The 20,550-nt window shown below is 38.3% G+C and overlaps 1 protein-coding gene across 4 annotated transcripts in view; it reads right to left on the reverse strand.

Annotated features, from left to right (window-relative positions):
• The window catches only part of LEF1 (lymphoid enhancer binding factor 1), a 119,547-nt gene that overhangs the window by 36,406 nt on the left and 62,591 nt on the right, over positions 1-20,550 (reverse strand). For all 4 annotated transcript variants that reach the window (XM_054485384.2, XM_054485382.2, XM_054485385.2 and 1 more), the window contains exon 4: positions 4,848-4,980. In XM_054485384.2, coding sequence (XP_054341359.1) covers positions 4,848-4,980 — 133 coding nt within the window. The remainder of the gene's footprint in view (positions 1-4,847; positions 4,981-20,550) is intronic.

The raw sequence follows: 20,550 nt of genomic DNA on the forward strand, positions 1-20,550 counted from the left end.
AGAATAGAAAAAAGCCACAGATGTGTCTTCACATAGCTAATGATGGCTTTAAAAGACCACTTCCATATACAAGCACATATTCCAAGGTTTAACACCCAGATTATACGTTTAGTGACTGTAAATATTACATACTGGCTAATATGTGGAATTAGATGAGTACATGGAAGATGTTTCTTAAATATTCTGCTTTTTATTATTTAAAGTGCCTAAGAATTTCATTTGTATCTTAAAGATACTGAAAGCCTTCAAATTGAGAATGACAAGAAGTGCTGTCTTGAAAGTTGGTGTTAATTCAACTTTGAAGTTAGAACGAACTATTTCTCAATTCTTACAGAAGGTAGGTGGGAAGGAAAAAAGTTCTTCAATTTCTCAACAGAGGGCTTACCTTAAACCATCTCATGTTTTGCTGTTTTTAAAATAATGGTCTCAAATCTCCTTTATTTAAAAAAAATTGTTTTTGTTAGAAATACTCTTTTGGTTACAGCAGAACATAAATTTTTTACCCTAGGATTTTTTGGGGGTGGGGGTTTGCAGTGGTGATTCTTAACTATCAGAATCATTGAGGAGGTTTTTCAACTTGCTGCCCCCTTAACTCTGAGATCCAGATACCTCCCCAAATCTCACGGTCTGTAAGGGGATTGCTCAGTCGCGGGGATAAACAAAATAAAATAAAAGCAATACAACTTGACCAACCCTGAAAAACATTAGAAACGTAGTGAAAATTTCAATGTTTTATTCTATTAACTTGAAAATCGTAGCGGTCACAGACTATCTGAATTATCTATTTTATTTTGTTTTATTTTTGAGACAGTCTCCCTCTGTCACCCAGGCTGGAGTGCAGTTGTGCAATTTCAGCTCACCACAACCTCTGCCTCCCGGGTTCAAGCAATTCTCCTGCCTCAGCCTCCCGAGTAGCCAGGAATATAGGCGTGTGCCACCATGCCCGACTAATTTTTATATTTTTAGTAGAGACAGGGCTTCGCTATGTTGGCCAGGCTGATCCTGAACTCCTGACCTCAGGTGATCCGCCCGCCTCATCCTCCCAAAGTGCTGTGATTACAGGCATGAACCACAGCCCTGAATTATCTACTTTAATTCCTCTATTTCACAGGTGTGGAAATTGAGGTCTAGAGGGACCAAGTGACTGTTAAGGCATCTGTTTTCTGTCCTGAACTTTTGTCACTGGGACATGGAGAGGTAACTTGTTTGCAGTCACATGTCTTTAAGCTTAAACTCTTACTCTCCGTACTACTCCATGTTCTAAGCATGCTTAGAACACAGCAGTGGTGATACTGTTCAGAAGTGATTCAACAGAACAAAAAATACCAACTAGTTGGATGTCGCTCTTCTGCTAGAAGGAAGAAGGAAGGAGGAAGGAACTAAAGGACAGGTCCTATGCTAGGCGTTTGACTGTATCTATAGAAAGTCTACTATTCTTTCAAAGGTTCCTCTCATAGGCAATTTTCTCTAACTTACAGCTCTGAGAAATCTTTCTCCTATGAATCTATAAGTTTTTTTATTTGTACTTTTAATGTGGGTACTTGGGACGCTCTTCATTTTGTTTTATAGTTAGTCTGTGCAAAGGATTTCCTGCATGAGCTTATATACTGCTTGGAGAAAAAGATCACATTTTACCAATTTATGTATCTAACCACGGTTTTCTGCAGAGGAGGCTCTCAGTTAATATTTCTGACCAATTGAACAAACAAACAACGGAAGTCAGAAGTGTTAAAACAGACCCATTCCATATGCTGGGTCAATATTATCAACCATTTGGCATGCACATGCAAATACATGATGTGGCTTAGGTCATTATGTGAGCAGAAAGTGGATCTGAGTTTTCTAAACAGGTCACTGTCCTTCAAAAATCCTATTTCCAAAGATTCTCAGAAGTGTGTGTCTCTCCACCAACTACTATGCCACTGAAGACACATTTCACATCATTTTTTTAAAAGTTTATTTTTTATTTATTTAATTTTTTTAGAGCTGAGGGGGTCTCACTCTGTTGCCCAGGCTGGCCTCAAACTCCTGGCCTCAAGCGATCCTTGCTTCAGCCTCCCGAGTAGCTGGGATTACAGGCATGAACCACATTGTGCCCAGCACATTTCACATCATTTATTCAACTAATATTTATTGAACACTTACTATGTGCTGGAGGATATACTCAGCGTAGCCTTTAAGGTTTTTAAACTTGTATAGGTAACTTCTATAGACATAGGTGAAATAATACTGGAGTCAGACTATATGGATATACTGCTCACTAGCTATGTATTTTTGAGGAAGTTATGTAATTGCTACTGTTTTATAAAATAAGAATAGGGCTGTTGTGAAGAATAAATGCATTAATATATGTGCTACGGAAAAATGCCTGGTGCAAAAGTGTAAGTATTTGTTGTCATTTGTAAGGATAAAATGGGTAAGACATAGAAAAAAACAGACATATAAACCTAGGATTTCCTAAAAGTGCTTTCCTCTTGATATTTTTACCAGACACATAATGAGAAAATTGTCATTAACGTACTTTCCCTTACACACACACACACACACACACACACACGTGAAAACTAATGTGCTCCCTAATAGGAAATTAACCTGGAGCTGTTTTTCCACAAATGAGAATGAGCTCTGCTGGCAAACATTTTATATTTATGGAATAGTTCTATCTAGGGTTAAAGTGTGAATATGATACTCTTCGGTTGCTTTTTTTCTGGCTGAGGCGGAGGGGTTGGGGGAAGATACAGCTAACTAGTCTATTAGGATCTTTGAAACTAGCAGCTCTGGCCTCAGTACCATCATGCGCTAAGGCAGGAGAGAAAAAGAATTAAAAGCAAGAGATCTAGTAAGCTTATTTTCTTTGCAACAAAAGTGCCCAACTGGAATGATACAAACTCAGTATCATGCAAGTGAGTGCTTTTTTCAAATTGGAGTTTATATATCTCCAGAAGTACATGATGGTAAGGAACACAAGGCCTGGGATAAAACATGATCTTTTTTTAAAACAAGCACAAATAGTGTGTGGACCAAAATACAAAAATCACACCAATCTTTAGAACAAAATAAAGACCGAGGAAACTGCAAGCAGACAACTTCTGGTGATGACCATTAGTCCCTTCTCTGTAGTTTTGGAGAGTTTTTTTTTTTTTAAAGTTTGAGAAGCAATGATATAACTTAACAATGATGCAAAACAAGGTAGAGTGGCAGTAAGAGATGGAAACGAGAAACTATATATAAACATAATTGAAAGCCAGTTATAAACTTAACTCTTAAAAAATTGAACTGTCCTATTATTCTTGAGAGAAAAACTACTGAACTATGATTGATTTCTTATTCTTTTTAAAAAGTTAATGTTTCGAAGAGTTTCAAACAGGACCTAGGACAGGGTAAGCACTATTTAATTGTTAAATAAAGAAATAATTAACAACTAAATAGGTTCCCAGATGTGCACCCCCTGCTCAGATGCTGGTCTGAGACTGTGACCCACATGTTTTAGTGGCCTAACTCCTATCTCCCCTTGGGTATCTCACAGACACTTCAAATTCACCATGAGCAAGACTGGTCCTCCCTCTCAAACTCAGCCTGCTTCCTGAGACCCCTATCTTAATTCCCTTTCTCACTATACAGCCATAGACCTGACTCTTGGACATTCCTAATTTGTTGGAGGCTCTTGATTAAAGGAAGCAGGGTGAAGGAAGGACTGAGGATAAAAAATAAAACGGAGGCAAACCTGGAAATGTCTGCATAAGTGATTCTCACCTTTTTCAAAGTAGTCAAACTCTACTCAAGTCTGTTGCACTACTAACTCAGTCTTCAAATAAGCATTTTAACAAGGAAGGGAAATGAAAGCGTTAAGTATTTAATCTAGAAGTGTTCACCAGTAGTGGAAAGTACACCCAGCCTCTATGCCACTCTTTTTCACACAGTCATTAAATTTTGTTGTCCATTGTAAGCCCCAGAAAGGGATGGACAAAAGGGTAAAATCTACGCAGTGGCAAATTTTACCCCTTTACGTCCTCTGCCTTCACATTGTTTTAAATCTTTTATTTTGACCTTTCAAAGACCCTGTTGAAGTCCAAGTGTGCATGCGCATGCAAAGAGGAACGAGCCACCCTGAGAGCAAATCCACCCTTGAGGTTTGCCCTGAGTGATGGGACCAGAAGGCTTGGTGCACCAGAGCTCTCTCTGTCCTACTCCCAACTCGTACCCGTATACGTCAGACAGAAACAGGATGTTTTAATTTTTCAGACCTCTTGTATTATGTATTTTTTCTATAAACAAAGTAGAAGCATATATTAATGCAGAGGCGTAAAATAAGATTCATGATTCTTGGACTTTAAATAGAGGTTTTATACATCAATGATTATTTAGAATATGTAACCTAGTGCTGGTAAATAATAAAAGATGAAACACCATAGGGATACAATGGAATAACCAAAAGAGATTCAAAAGAATAACATCTGAAGTAAAAATCTCCTACTTTCCCCATTCCTATTTTAAAATTACCAGCATCAACATCTTGTACATGCTGAGATAAATGAATATTGTAGAGTACTGAATTTTTAGTATATTTGCACAATCTATTGGTTTACATTGTGAATGAAAGATTTTCAGAGCTGTCACTTGTGGCCCTGCTACGCTTTTCTTCTGCTTTTTAATAATGCATAATAAATGTAACAGATTCTTGTGTGTTTCCAAAGAATTGCTATCAAATGAATTACTCCTGTCTTGTAAAAACATATTCTGATCCACCCAGTGACATGGAGCACCGGCATCTGGAGGGTCACTCAGGCTGATGAGACTTGGCTCTTCATTTGGCAAAAAAGAAGGCCTGGAAAGACAGGGACTCTCACCTTGTTTGGAGTTGACATCTGATGGGATGTGTGACGGGTGTGATCCTGGAGAAAAGTGCTCGTCACTGTAAGTGATGAGGGGGGTGAGAGGATGGACCGCATGGGATGGCTGCACCACGGGCACTTTATTTGACTGCAAAGTAACCACAAGGTCAATAGTTAATATGGATGCCCAGCTCCAGTCTTTTCTCCCAAAGAAAAAAAATCACACAGCAGCAATAACCAGTCATCGACATAACCCAAGAATCACCTTCAGACCTGGACAAGTGGAAATGTCTCTTTTAGAATTTTTCTGAATTTTTCCATGGTAAATACTTCTCAAATATATGAATATGTCACTGATATTCATGAGTTATCAGTTATTTCACCAGTGCCTCTTCAGAGATTTAGGTTGATCACTACTCTTCCAGATGGCATGAATTTCTGTACACATATATTTACACTCTCTTTTCGATTATTTCCTCAGGTTAAGTCAATAAAGAGCGAATTAGAGCAAAATTTACGAATGTTTTACAACATTTGTATTCATTACATATGTCTGGCAGAAAAAGTAAAAAACTGTCCAATAAGCAAATAAATGAATAAATATTGCCAATTCGAAGGATAAATTTTTAAGCCCAATAAATACAAATTTCCTATACTGATATCCCCTCAGCTTATAGTATTTGTAATTCTATGGTTGTACATCTTTAAGAACCATGTTACATCATTCTTTCAAGTTTTATAGCTTTGTCAATCAAACACGACTAGCCATTATGCTTTGGCCCTCCTCAGTTCATCTTCTGCTTCTCTAGTTTCCATAAAAATTAATTTATAAAAAGGAATTTCCAATCTTGAGTTGAACTGCATAATATGAAATACTGCCTTTTTTTTTTTTTTTTTTGAGATGGAGTTTCACTGTGTCGCCCAGGCTGGAGTGCAGTGGTGTGATCTTGGCTCACTGCAACCTCCACCTTCCAGGTTCAAGTGATTCTCCTGCCTCAGCCTCCCAAGTAGCTGGGACTACAGGCACCCGCCACCACACTCAGCTAATTTTTTTTGTATTTTTAGTAAAGACAGGGTTTAACTAATGTTGGCCAGGCTGGTTTTGAACTCCTGACTTTGTGATCTGCCCACTCTGGCCTCCCAAAGTGCTGGGATTACAGGCATGAGCCACCGTGTCTAGCTGAAATACTGCTTTAATAATATTTTTAATTGTTAAAATTGTATATTTTAACACACTTCATATGTCTTATACTTGTTTACAAACATTTTATTATTTAATTTGGAATTCAACAGTCACACTTTTTAATTCAAGTTATCTAATTGGACTTCATCAATTTGAAGTCTGTGATTACTTTGGTTACAAAGTTAAGGTTGTTCCCCCCTAGCCCAAAAGTGCTTACTAAGTAATTAAAAAATGTAAAGAAGACTTAAGTAGGTTTAACCTAATTAGTAAAATAACTTATTTATTTATTATTTATTTTTTATTGATATGGCATAGCTGTAGAAATTTTGTGGTATATGTGATATTCTGATACCTGTATAAAAGGTAGAATGATCAAATTAGGATAACTGGGATATCCATCACCTCAAACATTATCTTTCCTTTCTGTTGTGAACGTTAGAATTCTTCCCTTCTAGCTATTCAATAATCTATCGTTAGCTACAATTTCTCTACTGTACATACTACAACTTATTCCTTCTATCTAACTGTATTTTTATCCCCATTAACAACTTCTCTAGGGGAATCATTTTAAAGAGACTCAATAACCCCTTCACCAAAGAAAAAGGGACTCAACACAATTATATACCTGTTAAAGGTGTTTGTTTCTGATTTTAAACTAATCTAATAATTAAAGCAGTTGCAGGAAAATCTCTCCTTAAAAACACTATAGTAATGGGTAACATGAATTTAAGAGAAATTGAGCATATCATTATGCTCAATTCACTAGTTCAGACATGTCTTCATCATAATTAGTTTGAATTAGTAAAATCTTACTATATTATTGACTAAAATGCATGTGAAATCAGTTTTCTCCTGAAGCAAATATTCATATTTTTTAAAAATTTGAGGAAGTGCCTAAAACTGCACAATGTGAACTGCTTAAAATGTAAGTCCATATCTGAATGGTTAAGAGGGCCCCCAAAACACACTTGTGTGTGTATGGTGGCTGTACCTACAACATACACTAATTTTGAACTTAATATTTTTTTTTACAAATTAGGCATAAAAAATATGTGGCTCCAATGAGAAGGGCTCCCCTTAGAAAAATTAGAATTCTTATACCCTATCTTATAAGAAAAATTATTAATTCTTCTTATACCCTATCATTACAACCTCCATCCAAAAGAAACTTACGGGGGAAAAAAAAACAAAGGAAAAAAAATCACACTTTTTTTGGAAAATGATATAATTTCCATACTAGATTTCCCCTATTTTATAATTATCAGCTCTTCTTTAATGGCAAAACTTGCATAGCTCATATAGCTTTTGGCGTATATTAAATAGAGCGCCATTATCATAGCCACACAATTTTTCTCTACACACCTCAGCACAAACATCTATGAATATAAATGTGTAAAAGGTTAAACAAATCTTCTAATGCTTTTCAAGTGTTAATGACGCAGTTTTCCAAATAACAGAATAAGCTTCTTAAATACATGGAATTTAGAATGCCAGAAGTGGGGGTGGGTAGATGTGAGGATAGGAGGAGGTTATTATAAACTCTTTTGAAAATGGAAACAAATCTCAACACCCAAATGTTAAAATGAATAGATTTCAAATATACTTTAGAATAATGGCTTTCAGTTTCATTTTAAAAGTCTCATAAATAAGCATAATTGCCAAACAATCTACAAAGATATTTTCTTAGGGTACTTATAAAGAGTAAACACTGTGGAAATCTTCTGGATATATTCTTTTTTTCCAGAGCACCACCTTAAGGAACTTGCATTAGCAGGCAGCATCTTCTTAATGTCTGACCTATCCCTCCAGTCATATAGCTCAGAATCTGGTGCCATGAATTTTTGCTAAATTATGCTATCCTTGCTCTCCTCTTAATTTTACGGTTTTCAACACAGATTTGCTTTCCTGTGGGAAAGAGATAAGAAGCCGAGGATTTTAATTTAAGCCTGGCCTTGTCTTATATTTTGCAAGATGGATAGCGAAAGCAGTACTAGTAGGTGTGTTAAAGCCAACAAGGATTATGTCCATTTTTGTGGCCAAATAATAAAAGTAATATGAAATTTCAATAGCATGTGTGAGCAGAATTCCAAGGGTTATGGTTTGCTTCCTGCCAACCATCTCCACTACGTATATAAACAGAACAAAGTGGATTCCAACTTACACTGCAGATATGTGGCACATTGTCATCACGGTCAAGAGTCCTCAGCCCAAAAATCTGCAGGCTTCCTCTGATTTCACGAGTTACTGCCCCTTGACACTACGTGCACGCACAAAGTGAGAACCCTGGCACTGCTACTTTGGTTAAGTTTCAAGACAGCCAGTAAAACCATTCTTAATTCCATTCATTTAATCTCCTAATAAAATGTGGTATATGTTTTCTTGTGGGGAGTAGGTAAGGGGAAGAATAATCAACCAACTATCTAAGTGTTTGTAGACAAATTAAGTGGCTACATTACATGCAGAGTTATACATGCCCGTGTGCATATGTGTGTATTTATTAAGCACCTAAAATGTTCCAAGCACTATTCTAGCACCAATGACCAACACATAGATAAGGTCTCTAATTCACGCAGCTTACTTTCTGGGGCTCTGGAAGTGGGGTCAAGCAGCAAGGGGTGGGTATTGGAAACAACGAATATGTAAAAAACAAAACAAAACAAAACAAAAAGACAAGCAAAATCTGAAAAGGCAGCATCAAGTACTATGAAGAAAATGAACCTGGTGATAGGAGAAAGCGTGTATCTAAATATATGCCTTTTTATTATGTTTAAGCTCTAAGAAACCTAAAGTATATTTAGTAGCTTATTTTAGCTCCTTATTTTAATTTTACAGACTGGAAGCTGAGAAACAGAGGTCACCAGGGAATGGGTGGGTCAAGCCAGGACTACTGTATAAAATAGTACAGTCCTGCTCACTACACAACTCCAGTAACACAGGGACACTTTGAGTACAATGGGAATGAACCCCCTGGGCTGCCCAATACAGTGGAATCAAGCAGTAGAGAAATTCGATCCTTTTGGCTCTTACTGTGCTGGCTACTGTACACATAGTAAGTACCTCACTTAATAGAACCCAAGTCTCCTGATTCCTACTCGGGTGCTTTTCCTACTACACATCTCACTATAAGGGAGGGAAGGAGGGAGAAAGGGTAAAAATCACCTGCTTTTTGATTCACAGATACAATCAGGTAAGTCTTAGCTTCCAGTTGAGAATCACCAGGTAGTCCCAATATGTGCTCTGTTTCATTATCCCAGGGTCACAGGATGCACAGTTATCCCAGCTTTACGAGATACCTGGCAGCCCTAAGTCACCCCAAATTCTCCACTTCTGGTCAGAGGTTCAGTGACTTGTTTAAGCTCACAAGGCAGTAAGAGTTAGGCTAAAACCCTTGGTTTCTGATTCCAACTGCACATTCTTTAATCTCAGACAGGTGATTGGTGGGTGAGCAAAAGAAAAGATAAAAAGAGTAGATACTTAAAAAAAAAAAAAGAAAGAAAGAAAAAGGAGAAAATATCAAGGATGGCTGTTTAGGGAGAAGCTTGAAACCCTTTCTTAAATTTGCAAATCACCATCAGGCCAACCTACCCACATAAAACATAGTAATTACAGCAATTAACACTTACCAACTGCTTACTGTGTGCTAAGCACTTTATCCTCACAACAGCTTTGAGGCAGGTACTATTATTATCCCCCTTTTACAGATGAGGAAACAGGCATGGAAAAGAAAATATTCTTGAAGGGTATGTGCTCTAGCAAGCAGCCAAGCCAGGATTCAAATGCAGAAGTCTGGCTCTAGAGGCCAAGCTCATTACCCATACATCATGTGGCCTTCCTGAAAGCCAAGTTCCTAAAATCTTGGACACTGAGGTGACCATTTGGGCCACACCTGACAGCATGTGACATCTATGAAATGGCTGTGTGGTCTCTGTCCCAGGCACAGGAATCACTTGAGACAAAGAAGCACCTCAGCAGAAGTGGGTAAAGCTACGGAGACTCAACTGCAGCCTTTCTCCCCAGGACTGGAAAACATGCCAAGGAAGCTTGGTTGGCTGCCACCCAGGCTGGTCCCTGCAGGTAAGGACCTCTTTGGCATCACAGCCAATAAAACCCATACCTCCCGTGGACACGAAGTGGGTGCCACTTAGGGATCCTGAGAGCCACCCCAAAAGCAGCATTCCCAGAAATGACCCACTTACCGCTGGCAGGAATTGAAGGTGTCATGAAAGCTGTTAGCCTCAGAGGATGTGGTTCTGGGAAGAACTAAAAAGGTGGTTCAACTCCCTACTGGCTAAGGCCTGGGGCCTCCTGGATAGAGGAGTAACTGGGGGAGAAACCTGCTGGCCTGGTAGCTAGTCCTCATTTTCCACATCTCCAGGTTCTAACTAAACTAAACCCAAAGTGCGGGATCTGGCTGTGCATAAAGGTCTCGAGTTTCAACTGGCTGTGCATTTAATCAATAATCTTCTGGTAATAACTGAATCCAGGGGAATTTTAACACTTCATCAACCTATTGAGATGAGGAATTTCATCGGGCCTTGATTGTTATGGTGGCATTTTTGCTTTTCATTAAACACTTCAGAAGTCTGGTACTCGTGACATAAAGCCATGTAACTTCATGTTGCGCCTTTCCCTCCTTCTCTGAGAATCTGAGCTTCTCAAGCCTTCCCAGAAAGAGAGGCAGGTTTACTCCAAAAGGATACATTGATTCTTGCATCTAGACCTCAGAAATAAGGTACTGGAAATATTTCCTAAGATCCACCAAAGCCAAACACCTGCTTCAGGTCTGATGTGGCTTTCAAATCCAAGACCCCTTACTGGTGGTGATGCAGCTGCATTTTTCAGATGAGAATGAGGCCCCAGGATCTTAAGATTCAAACAGTCCATGAGCCCAACTCTGGAGGGAAAGGGATGGTCTAGAGACCTGCACCATCATCAGACAACGGAAATGTTTTCTTAAGAGGGGAAGGAACATATCACAGGGAAAGGAATTAACATGGGTTGCACAGTTAGTAAGTACCAGTCATTACAGTAGTGCTTTTATATACTCTGACACTCATCCATGTAAGTGGGTATTATTACCCCCATATTTATAGATGAGAGGGCTGAGTCTTTTTGAACACAGAGCTAAGTAATAATTAGTGGAGAGAGGATCTGTGCCGGCATTTGTTTGATACCAAAGTCCCTGCTCTTCCTGCCCCACACTGTTTGGTGCTCAGCTCCTCTCTCCATCTCTGTTCCAAACTACCCCCCAACCAAGTGAATGTGGCCTGCTGTGGGCTCAACCGTAATGAAGCATCTAGACAGGAACAGTGGACCACTTGGAGAAAACTGATATCACCAGAGGCAATCAGACTACAACAGAATGCTGGAAGGGCTCCCTTTTAAAAAGCATGGAAAACCCACTATTCTCCAAGTTCTCTGTAAGGTGATGAATTCCAAACATTACGTCATTTAATCCTAAAGCCACACCTAAGTTAGTTGTTAAGATTTCTGTTTTATCGAGAAGGAAACAAGGCTCTGGGAATAATTCATTCTGGGAGCCAAAAGGAGACCCATTGTTTTCAGTAACTGGAGCCTGTAAATAGAGGGACTGGGGTTAAGGTTAGAGGCTGAGGAAAGATCACGGTAAAGGAAAAATGACATCTAATTATGTAAAGTTGCAACATCCTATTATTTGATTGATTTCACAACACCCTCACCATACCCCTAATCATCTAAGTACTCCATTAATTTTTCATGTTGGAGAAAATACTTTGAAAATTAAGAGAAGGAACTGGAGTCATTCAAGATAAATGAGCCAAGAAAACAAACTAAAACATTTGCAACTTACTTACTTGTACTATTTAGTGGTAAAATAATACAAGTAAGGCATTACAGTGGCTAATTCAGAGGTCAAATAGAGGGATGGGGCATAAGTAAAAGAAAGGACCACCAGATTCTCACCAGATTCTAAGGAGGCAAGAGGAAGAGGAGGAGAAGGAGAAACAGGAGCAGGAGGAGGAGGAGCAGCAGCAGCAGCAGCTGCCAGCCTGGACCACTAGCTGTAGTGGTGCAGGGATTCTATGCGGTTTGGAAAACTTTGCAGTGGAAGGACATGGGGCAGAGCGAGAATCCAATGGTTCATCTTTTCTGGATCACAGACATTAAAAATAGGATGAAAGCTGTGTTTAAATGTTTTTACACACAAATACAATCACACATCAGTGGGTTGGGGCAGAGGAGTTGCAGTATGCACAGGGGAGGACAGGGAAAGAAGTGACCCATGATCCCTAGATTTAAAGCTGCTGCCTTACCAAAGCAAATGGACAAATGGGATCACATTAAGTTAAAAAGCTTCTGGAGAGCAAAGGAAATAGTCAACGATGTGAAGAGACAACCCACAGCATGGGGAAAAATATTTGCAAACTACCCATCTGACAAGGGATTAATAACTAGAATATATAAGGAGCTCAAACAACTCAACAGGAAAAAGTGAAATAATCCCTTTGTAAAATGGGCAAATGGTCTGAATAGACATTTCTCAAAAGAAGACACACAAATGGCAAACAGGCATATGAAAAGGTGCTCAACATCATTAATCATCAGAGAAATGCAAATCAAAACTACCATGTGACATCATCTCACCCCAGTTAAAATGGTTTTTATCCAAAGGACAGGTAATAACGAATGGTGGCGTGGGTATAAAGAAAAGGGAACCTTTGTACACTGCTGGTGGAAATGTAAATTAATATGACTACTATGGAGAACAGTGTAGAGTTGCCTCGAAAAACTAAAAATAGTATCACCTTATTATCTAGCAATCCCACTGCTCGGTATACTCAAAAGAAAGGAAATCAGTATATTAAAGAGCTATCTGCATTCCCATATTTACTGAAGCACTATTCACAATAGCTAAGATTTGGAATCAACCTTAGTGTCCATTAATGGATGAATGGATAGAGAAAATGTGGTATATACCCAATGAAATATTATTCAGCCACAAAACAGAGTGATATCTTTGCATTTGCAACAACATGGATGGAACTGGATGACATTATGTTATGTGAAATAAGCCAGGCACAGAAAAACAAATAACCACATTCTCACTCATTTGTGAGAGCTAAAAATTAAAACAATTGAACTCACGGAGATACAGAGTAGAATGATGGTTACCAGCAGCTTGAAATGGGGGTTGGGGGAGTGGGGATGGTTAATGAGCACAAAAATATAGTTAGGATAAGATCTAGTTTTGATAGCTAGCACAACAGGGTGACTACAGTCAACAATAATTTATCGTAAGTTTTAAAATAACTACAATAGTGGAATTGGAATGTTCCTAACACAATGAAATGATAGATGCTTGAGGAGATGGATACCCCAATTACCCGGACATGATTACTACACCTTGTATGCCTATATCAAAACATCACATGTATCCCATAAATATACATACCTATTATGTACCCATAATGATTAAAACCTAGAAATTTTTAAATATCTGCTGCCTTATTCTGAGAGAAGTATTTTACCAATCCAATCACTGCATAATAACTTATTATGATTAATAAGCTGAAGTGTAGTCAGCTTGATGAAAGTAGTATTTGCGCAGGTCAGTGGAAAATAATGGAAGGTAAACAAATCAATTAAAGTGAGTGAGAAGTCAGGAGCAAAAGCTTTCTCTGTCTACCGTCCAGAGAGCTCAGACTGGAGGCAACATGAGGCAACCCCAGGACTCCAGAACCAGAGAGGGAGGGCACTGTTTGGGGCGGGTTGGTTCAGGGGGGACAAATTCCAGAAAGATTTCCTCAGAACCTCATCAGTCATCAGTCCTGAATAGACTCAACAAGGTTTTCTGGTGCTGGTCTGGGGACATGTTGGTTGAAAAGGCTCTCTCCTCCACTGCCCAGGGATGGCATATTCAGAGGGAGGGACTTCCTACTGCCACCACAGCCACACCTCTCTATTACCCAGTTTAGAGGGTGGAAGAGCTCTCCTTGGCACTCAGAATGTCCAGCAGGAAACAATGAATGGTTGGGCCTGAGAAATGGACTCTAGATCTCCTGTGGTGGGGTTGGCGGGGGGTCGGCAAGCTACAGTCTGCCCAAGGAAAAGGTCAGAGAAGTCCCACAGCTACCCAGATACGAAGTGCAGATGATCTGTTTATATGTTCAGACTGCAAATGGAGGTTGCAAAATTCCATAGGTGAAGCCAACAGACTTAAATCTAATTATTTCATATTCAAAGGGGGAGCTTTCACACTTAAGTTTTTATGAAAAGCATTTGCCTTATTTTAGTTGAAGTAAAACTGATTCTTTAAGATCAGGTGTGAAGGATTTACAGAACAGTAACAGAAATGCTTATGTGTACAATTTTATCCCACCGAGCCGTCTCTGATTTTAATAAGTGCCATATGTATACAGTATTCTCTGCTTAAAATTGGGTGTTTTAATAAGTGAAAAGATAACATTTATGTCTACAGGGGTCCTCATTTTTCTACAGAACTTCTGAAGAGCCTTTCAGAAATCAAATGGGGAAAATACAACAAGTTACTTGGGTTCAGCTACTATCAGTAAGATTGGGACTAAAAGTATGAATAATTGAGAGGTAAAGTTATTGGAAAACTCAAATCATTTTCTATGAACATGTAAATTTGATATTTACTCTGTAAGATCAGCATTAAAGCTATTCTATAGTGTTGTAGAGTTGAGCTGTCCAATATGGTAGCCATTAGGCATTAGGTCGAGCCCTTGAAAGGTGGCTAGTCCAAGTTGAGACATGCCATAAGTGTAAAATACATACTAGAACTCAAATACTTTGTGTGAAAATAATGTAAATGATCTCAGTATGTTTATATTGATTACATGCTCAAATAACATTTTTGACATATTATGTTCAATAAATTACTAAAATTAATTTTACCTGTCTTTACCTTTTGATGTAGCTTAAGAAAACATAAAATTACATATATGACTTGCATTTGTGATCTGCACTACATTTCTATCAGGCAGTTCTGCTTACAGTTTAAAAATTTGTAGGTGGGACTGCCCCCTTTCCGTCTTGTACTCCGATTTGACTTAAACAAAAAAATTGGCGTTTTTAAAACAAAGGTTCCTTGTATGGAAAAGAACTCTTATGGGTAAAAAAACTGAAAATCAGAGAAGGTAAGTGGCAGAGCTGGTAATTTAACATTGCATTTCAATATCCCATACTGAGAGTCAAGTCTATACACATGTATGTATATATATATATGTGTGTATATATGTGTATATATGTGTGTGTGTGTGTGTGTATATATAAAAAATACTTTAAATTCTGGGGTACATGTGCAGAACATGCAGGTTTGTTACATAGGTATACATGTGCCATGGTGGTCTGCTGCACCCATCAACCCATATCATCTACATTAGGTATTTCTCCTAATGCTAAAGTCAATATATTTAAAACCAAATATTTATATGACAACTAGTATGGAACTATAACCTTTCATTTTATGGTGTAAAAAAAATTACTAAAAGCAGGGTAGAATGATCCTTATGATTAAATGGTGTGTCTTGAAGCAGTTATATGTAACTTCTTCAACTTGCCAGTCAACTGAGATAACTTTTACAAATACCTAATACACATTTTCAGATTCATTACAAGTTACTGATGAACTCATTCCTTGACAGGTAACCATCTTTTCCATTTCACATCATAGCACATTATCTAGGAAGAAAAAGCAGAGCTTATCTTGAGTGAAAAATGATGCTGCAGACAACACTATTCACAGGATATATTTATATGAGTCAAGAAAAAAATAACCTTTTGTTATAGACTTAAAAACAAAACCTGAAATGAGTTGGAATTGAGTCTGAAAACTTACATGAGAAAGAAAGCAGATTATGTAAACTGGGTTCTATGTAACTTTGCTTCATCTTAAAGCTCTCAAATAAGTCAAGCCAGAAGAGAACATTTTCCCTGAAAACATTTATTTCAAAAAAGAGGAAGCAAAATTTAAAGACCTTTTAAAAGACTTTCAATTCCATTAATAAATTATAAAAAGGAAATATTCTATAACCCATGGAAAACTGTAGTAGCAAAGACAACAGCTATTTTCTGCTAGTAAAAAAGGGCACTTCTGTGAATATAAAATCAAAGATAAACTCCATTTTGTTCCATGTATTAAAAATAGAGAATTTTCCTCCTGAAGTTTATTTTCATTTCCGTCTCTTTTAGGGGAACGTGCTGAAGAATTGAAGACAGATACTGAATGCCTAATCTATATAACTTTCCCGAGAGCAATCTACATTACCCTGAATTTACAGTAGTGTCCAGGAGCCGGCTTGCTCTAGCTCAGAGAGCTGATGGCTAAATTTTCAGGAATTTTGAGAGCCTGTCATCATGTTGGCAGCCTGAAACTGGTCATGGTAGGATTATTTATACCATGGAAATCGGCACATGTGAAAAGTCCCCTCTCCCTTGAGCTAATTGTTTCACATATAACAGCACCCCACTGGCAAACACTGAATCCCTTCCTAAATTACTAGGTGAAAACTCTTATTTATTTCTCTTTGACAAGAGGATCATAATCTTGATCTTTGTCTGAAACTATTTCAGATGAAAAATTTCAAAGATTATCATTTAACATGGTCTGGGGTGACCTGCTTCCTGACCCACTTCCTGCTAACACTGGAGGGATGTGCATGCATTTGTCCCTAATTACTCTGTCTGGTTCCTTGCCTTGGGTCTAGACAGCATTGGGTTTGAGTCACTGGATACAAGGAGGAACTTCACTGCACAGCAATGAGAAGAGATTTGTAGAAGATTCACAGGTATTTTCTTCCTTTTACTTCTCAAGGAAATTGTTAATGTAAGGCATAATGTAAAACGTTTGATGTGATTATTTTAGAAAGTTATCCATAAGACACAAATTTTACACAAAAAAAGGAAATAATTGAGACTATTTCACAAGTGCATTAAAGAATAATTAATGCAGCTTTCAACATGAGGCAGTGTACCAGAGAGCAGTTGTCCAGGCCAAATGCACAGAAGCTGACACTGGGCTAAATACAGTATTAAAATAGAGAAAGATGAGACACTTTTGTCTTTGCAGCAGGTTCACTCAAGAAAATTCTTTCTAGAGAATATGAAAATCAGCTTAGGGATTTCTGAAAACCATTGTGAATCTCGGGAAGAGGGGTAAAGAAGTAAAAATAATTTAAGGGCTTATTGAAGAATGTTCTCAAGACAGTCTACTCTTGCATGTAGCAAGAATGGTAAACAGAAGTGAGAGGAGTGGGTAGGCAAGTTCCTGTGTACAACAACTTGGAGTTTGTGACCCATGAGTATTGGATTCCTGCTATCAAGAAATGATAAAGTGTGAGCACTGGATTCCTGCTATTAACAAATGATAAAGTATGGGAATGATTATCTCCAATGCCCTTTCCAGCTCCAGTGACCCCATGATCCCATGGGTTCTAAAGCTTTGAATTTCAACACTCTAATATTTTGTAGTTCTGACACTATGGCTAAAAGCAGCTATGGAAAAAAGTCAGGAAAGCAAAAGAAAGAACTGCATATGGAAGCCGAGGTGGGTGGATCACCTGAGGTCAGGAGTTTGAGACCAGCCTGACCAACATGGAGAAACCCCATCTCTGCTAAAAAGACAAAAGTAGCCAGGCGTGGTGGCATGCGCCTGTAGTCTCAGCTACTTGGAAGGCTGAGGCAGGAGAATCACTTGAACCCGCAAGGCAGAGGTTGCAAGTGAGCCAAGATAGCACACCACTGCACTCCAGCCAGGGCAACAAGAGTGAAACCCTGTCTCAAAAAAAAAAAAAAAAAAAAAAAAAAAAAAAAAAAAGAAAAGAAAGGACGGACTTATTTACTGAACATTTTAAGAATCAGTTTTAAAATGGATCAATGCCACATTGCTGATGGTAGGCACTGGTTTAATGGCAACGTGCACTGGGAATCTGAAAGAACATAAATGGTAATTTGAAGAACATCAATAAAGCTTAGAGAACAGATTTAAGACACAGAACAGGAGCATTCTGTCATTACATTACTTCAATTCTCATTAAAATTATTACTAACCTGATTTCTTCCAGCATAGGGACCTGTAAGGTTGTGCTAATCATTACAACCTACAGATGAGATGTGGTCATCCTGCCAAAATTCCACAAAGGGCTATGCCCTTTCTCCTCAGCAAAGGCACCACTCTGTACTCCTGTGCCTTTGACCTGCCTCGAATCTCTACCACTAAATTAATCTTCACAGAAAAACTCAGTTGGACAAGTCTGTGATGAGGAAAGTGGCATTCCTCAGTCTCAGAAGAAGGGAAGGAGATAGGAGGCACCTAAAGTCAGTGCAAAGACTCCAGCTGATACAGGAACATGATGTTCAGTGGTTCTAAGTTCTATGCCTTGTATGATTACAGAGCTAGGGTCTTACATACAGCAAATATGGAATAAGAGTCCTGTCTTATTCCAGTGGTCTGGATTCTAAGTCTCCAGTAAGTACTTTATTTCAAAGAGGACACATCTTTGGCAGTGTGGTATAGCTATGAATGAGCTCCTCCAACAAAAGGGTGATGTCTTGAGGGAGAAAGCTAGAATTAAACAATAATGAAAACCATCACATTTACATTAGTTTACAAGGGGCTTCCATGACCCTTATCTCATTTGGATCTCACTATCGCCCTGCAAGAAAGGTATTAATAAATATCCCATGTTTCAAAGGACAAGAAAGCTCAGCAAAGTCCAAAAGCAGTAGAACTCAATCCTGTTTTCTTTCACCAAACCATGATGCAGCCCATTTTCTGGTTCTCTAAGAGCATGCAGCTCCTGTCACTACGTGGGTCTCAAAAGTTGACCTAGAGTGGGCCACTAGGCCTGAGAGGCAAGAGTGAGAATTGTCAAGCTGCAAAGACGCAGCCAAACAACAAAGAATCACTATGGAACCTTCGCCTTCCTCCTAAAATGCTGTCATCATCTGTGTTTATGTTTTAGAAATGTTTATGTAATATCATGTGAATGTGCTAATGAACAGTACAATCAATCAGTATATTATTCACAAGCCTTGTGATTCCCAGGACAAGCTGATAAATGGGATGTCAAGAAAGAATGTAAGCTATTCTTGCATATTCAGAAAAATCCCATCCATAGAACAAAGAAACATCCATTTTAAGGAATGAATTTATGTGCCTATGTTTTTCAGCTTCCCCTTAATTTTCCAGTTAACACTACAAATTTCTTCACGCTCTCAATTCTTCCAGCTAACTAGAAATGCTCAAGATATCTTCTCTACCTTGTTACATCTAATTCTTGACAATAATTACAACTGATTTCACCAGAATTTGGATATATCTATTAAAAGATCTGTGGGAATTCATTTTCTCCCCCCACCCTATTTAATCATTTCAGTGTGTAAATGTGGAGATACTGTAAGTCAATGTAAATAATGTTTTCTTTTGCTTAACATAACCTGAATTTTTCCTTCTCCTCTTACTACTAATTCAGTTGTTTTCTCTAACAAAATGTGTTAACTCCCTCTCCCTCTTAAAAAATTCTAAGTAGTTGATGTTTTGAGGTTTAAAGATATTCAAAAGAAATAGAAAACAGTTTTGCAGTTCCTCAAAAAGGTAAACACAGAACTACCATACGATCCAGTGATTCCACTCCTTCTGAGAGAATTGAAATCATATATTCACACAAATACACATATACAAATGTTCTTAACAATGTTAAAAACTGAAAATAATTCAAAATGTCCATCAACTGATGAATGGATAAACAAACTGTGGTATATATAATGCAATGGAATATTATTCATCTATGAAAAAGAACAAAGTACTGTCATTCAATGGATGAACTCTGAAAACATTCTGTTAAGTGAATAAACCATAAACAGAAAGGCCACATATTATATGATATGTATATGTATATGAAATGTCCGGACCAGGCAAAGCTATAGTAACAAAGTAGATGAGGGGTTGCCAGGGGCTAAGTGGAGGGAGTAATTGAGAATGACTGCTAACAGATACCGGGTTTCTGTTTGGAGTGATGGAATTAGACAGTGGTGACAGTTGTACAACATAGTGAATATACCAAAAACCACTGATTGGAGGCTAATTTTACTTTATACAGAAGGCACATCCAAGTGAAATTTTACCGTGTATATATATTATATCTCTGAACACTGTAATTTCACATGTAGTGATGACAGGGGAATCCCAGGAAGCTAAAATTGGGATGCTATATAACCAGCGTCCAACCCACAGCAAAGTACGACATATTGGGTATGTTTAAGCAGACAGGTGACACCCAAACTATCGTATGAAGGACATACCTAGAAATGCTCCTTCCCACTCCCAGCCCCCAATTCCTGGGCCTATCTCCCCATGATGGCAAAAGGGCTGTTATTAGTCTTCCTTGCCCCTCCCCTTCCAGGGCTCTCTCTGGAATTCCATAAATGGCATCAATCTGACTCTCTGTTGGCATGCCGGTGAACTGACAGCTAGGAGTTGGAGGTGTGCCTTTTCAGGTATCCTCCAAACTGCCAGAGGACAATTAGGGAATG

This window comes from Pongo pygmaeus, chromosome 3, assembly GCF_028885625.2.
Source record: "Pongo pygmaeus isolate AG05252 chromosome 3, NHGRI_mPonPyg2-v2.0_pri, whole genome shotgun sequence".
NCBI lineage: Eukaryota > Metazoa > Chordata > Mammalia > Primates > Hominidae > Pongo > Pongo pygmaeus.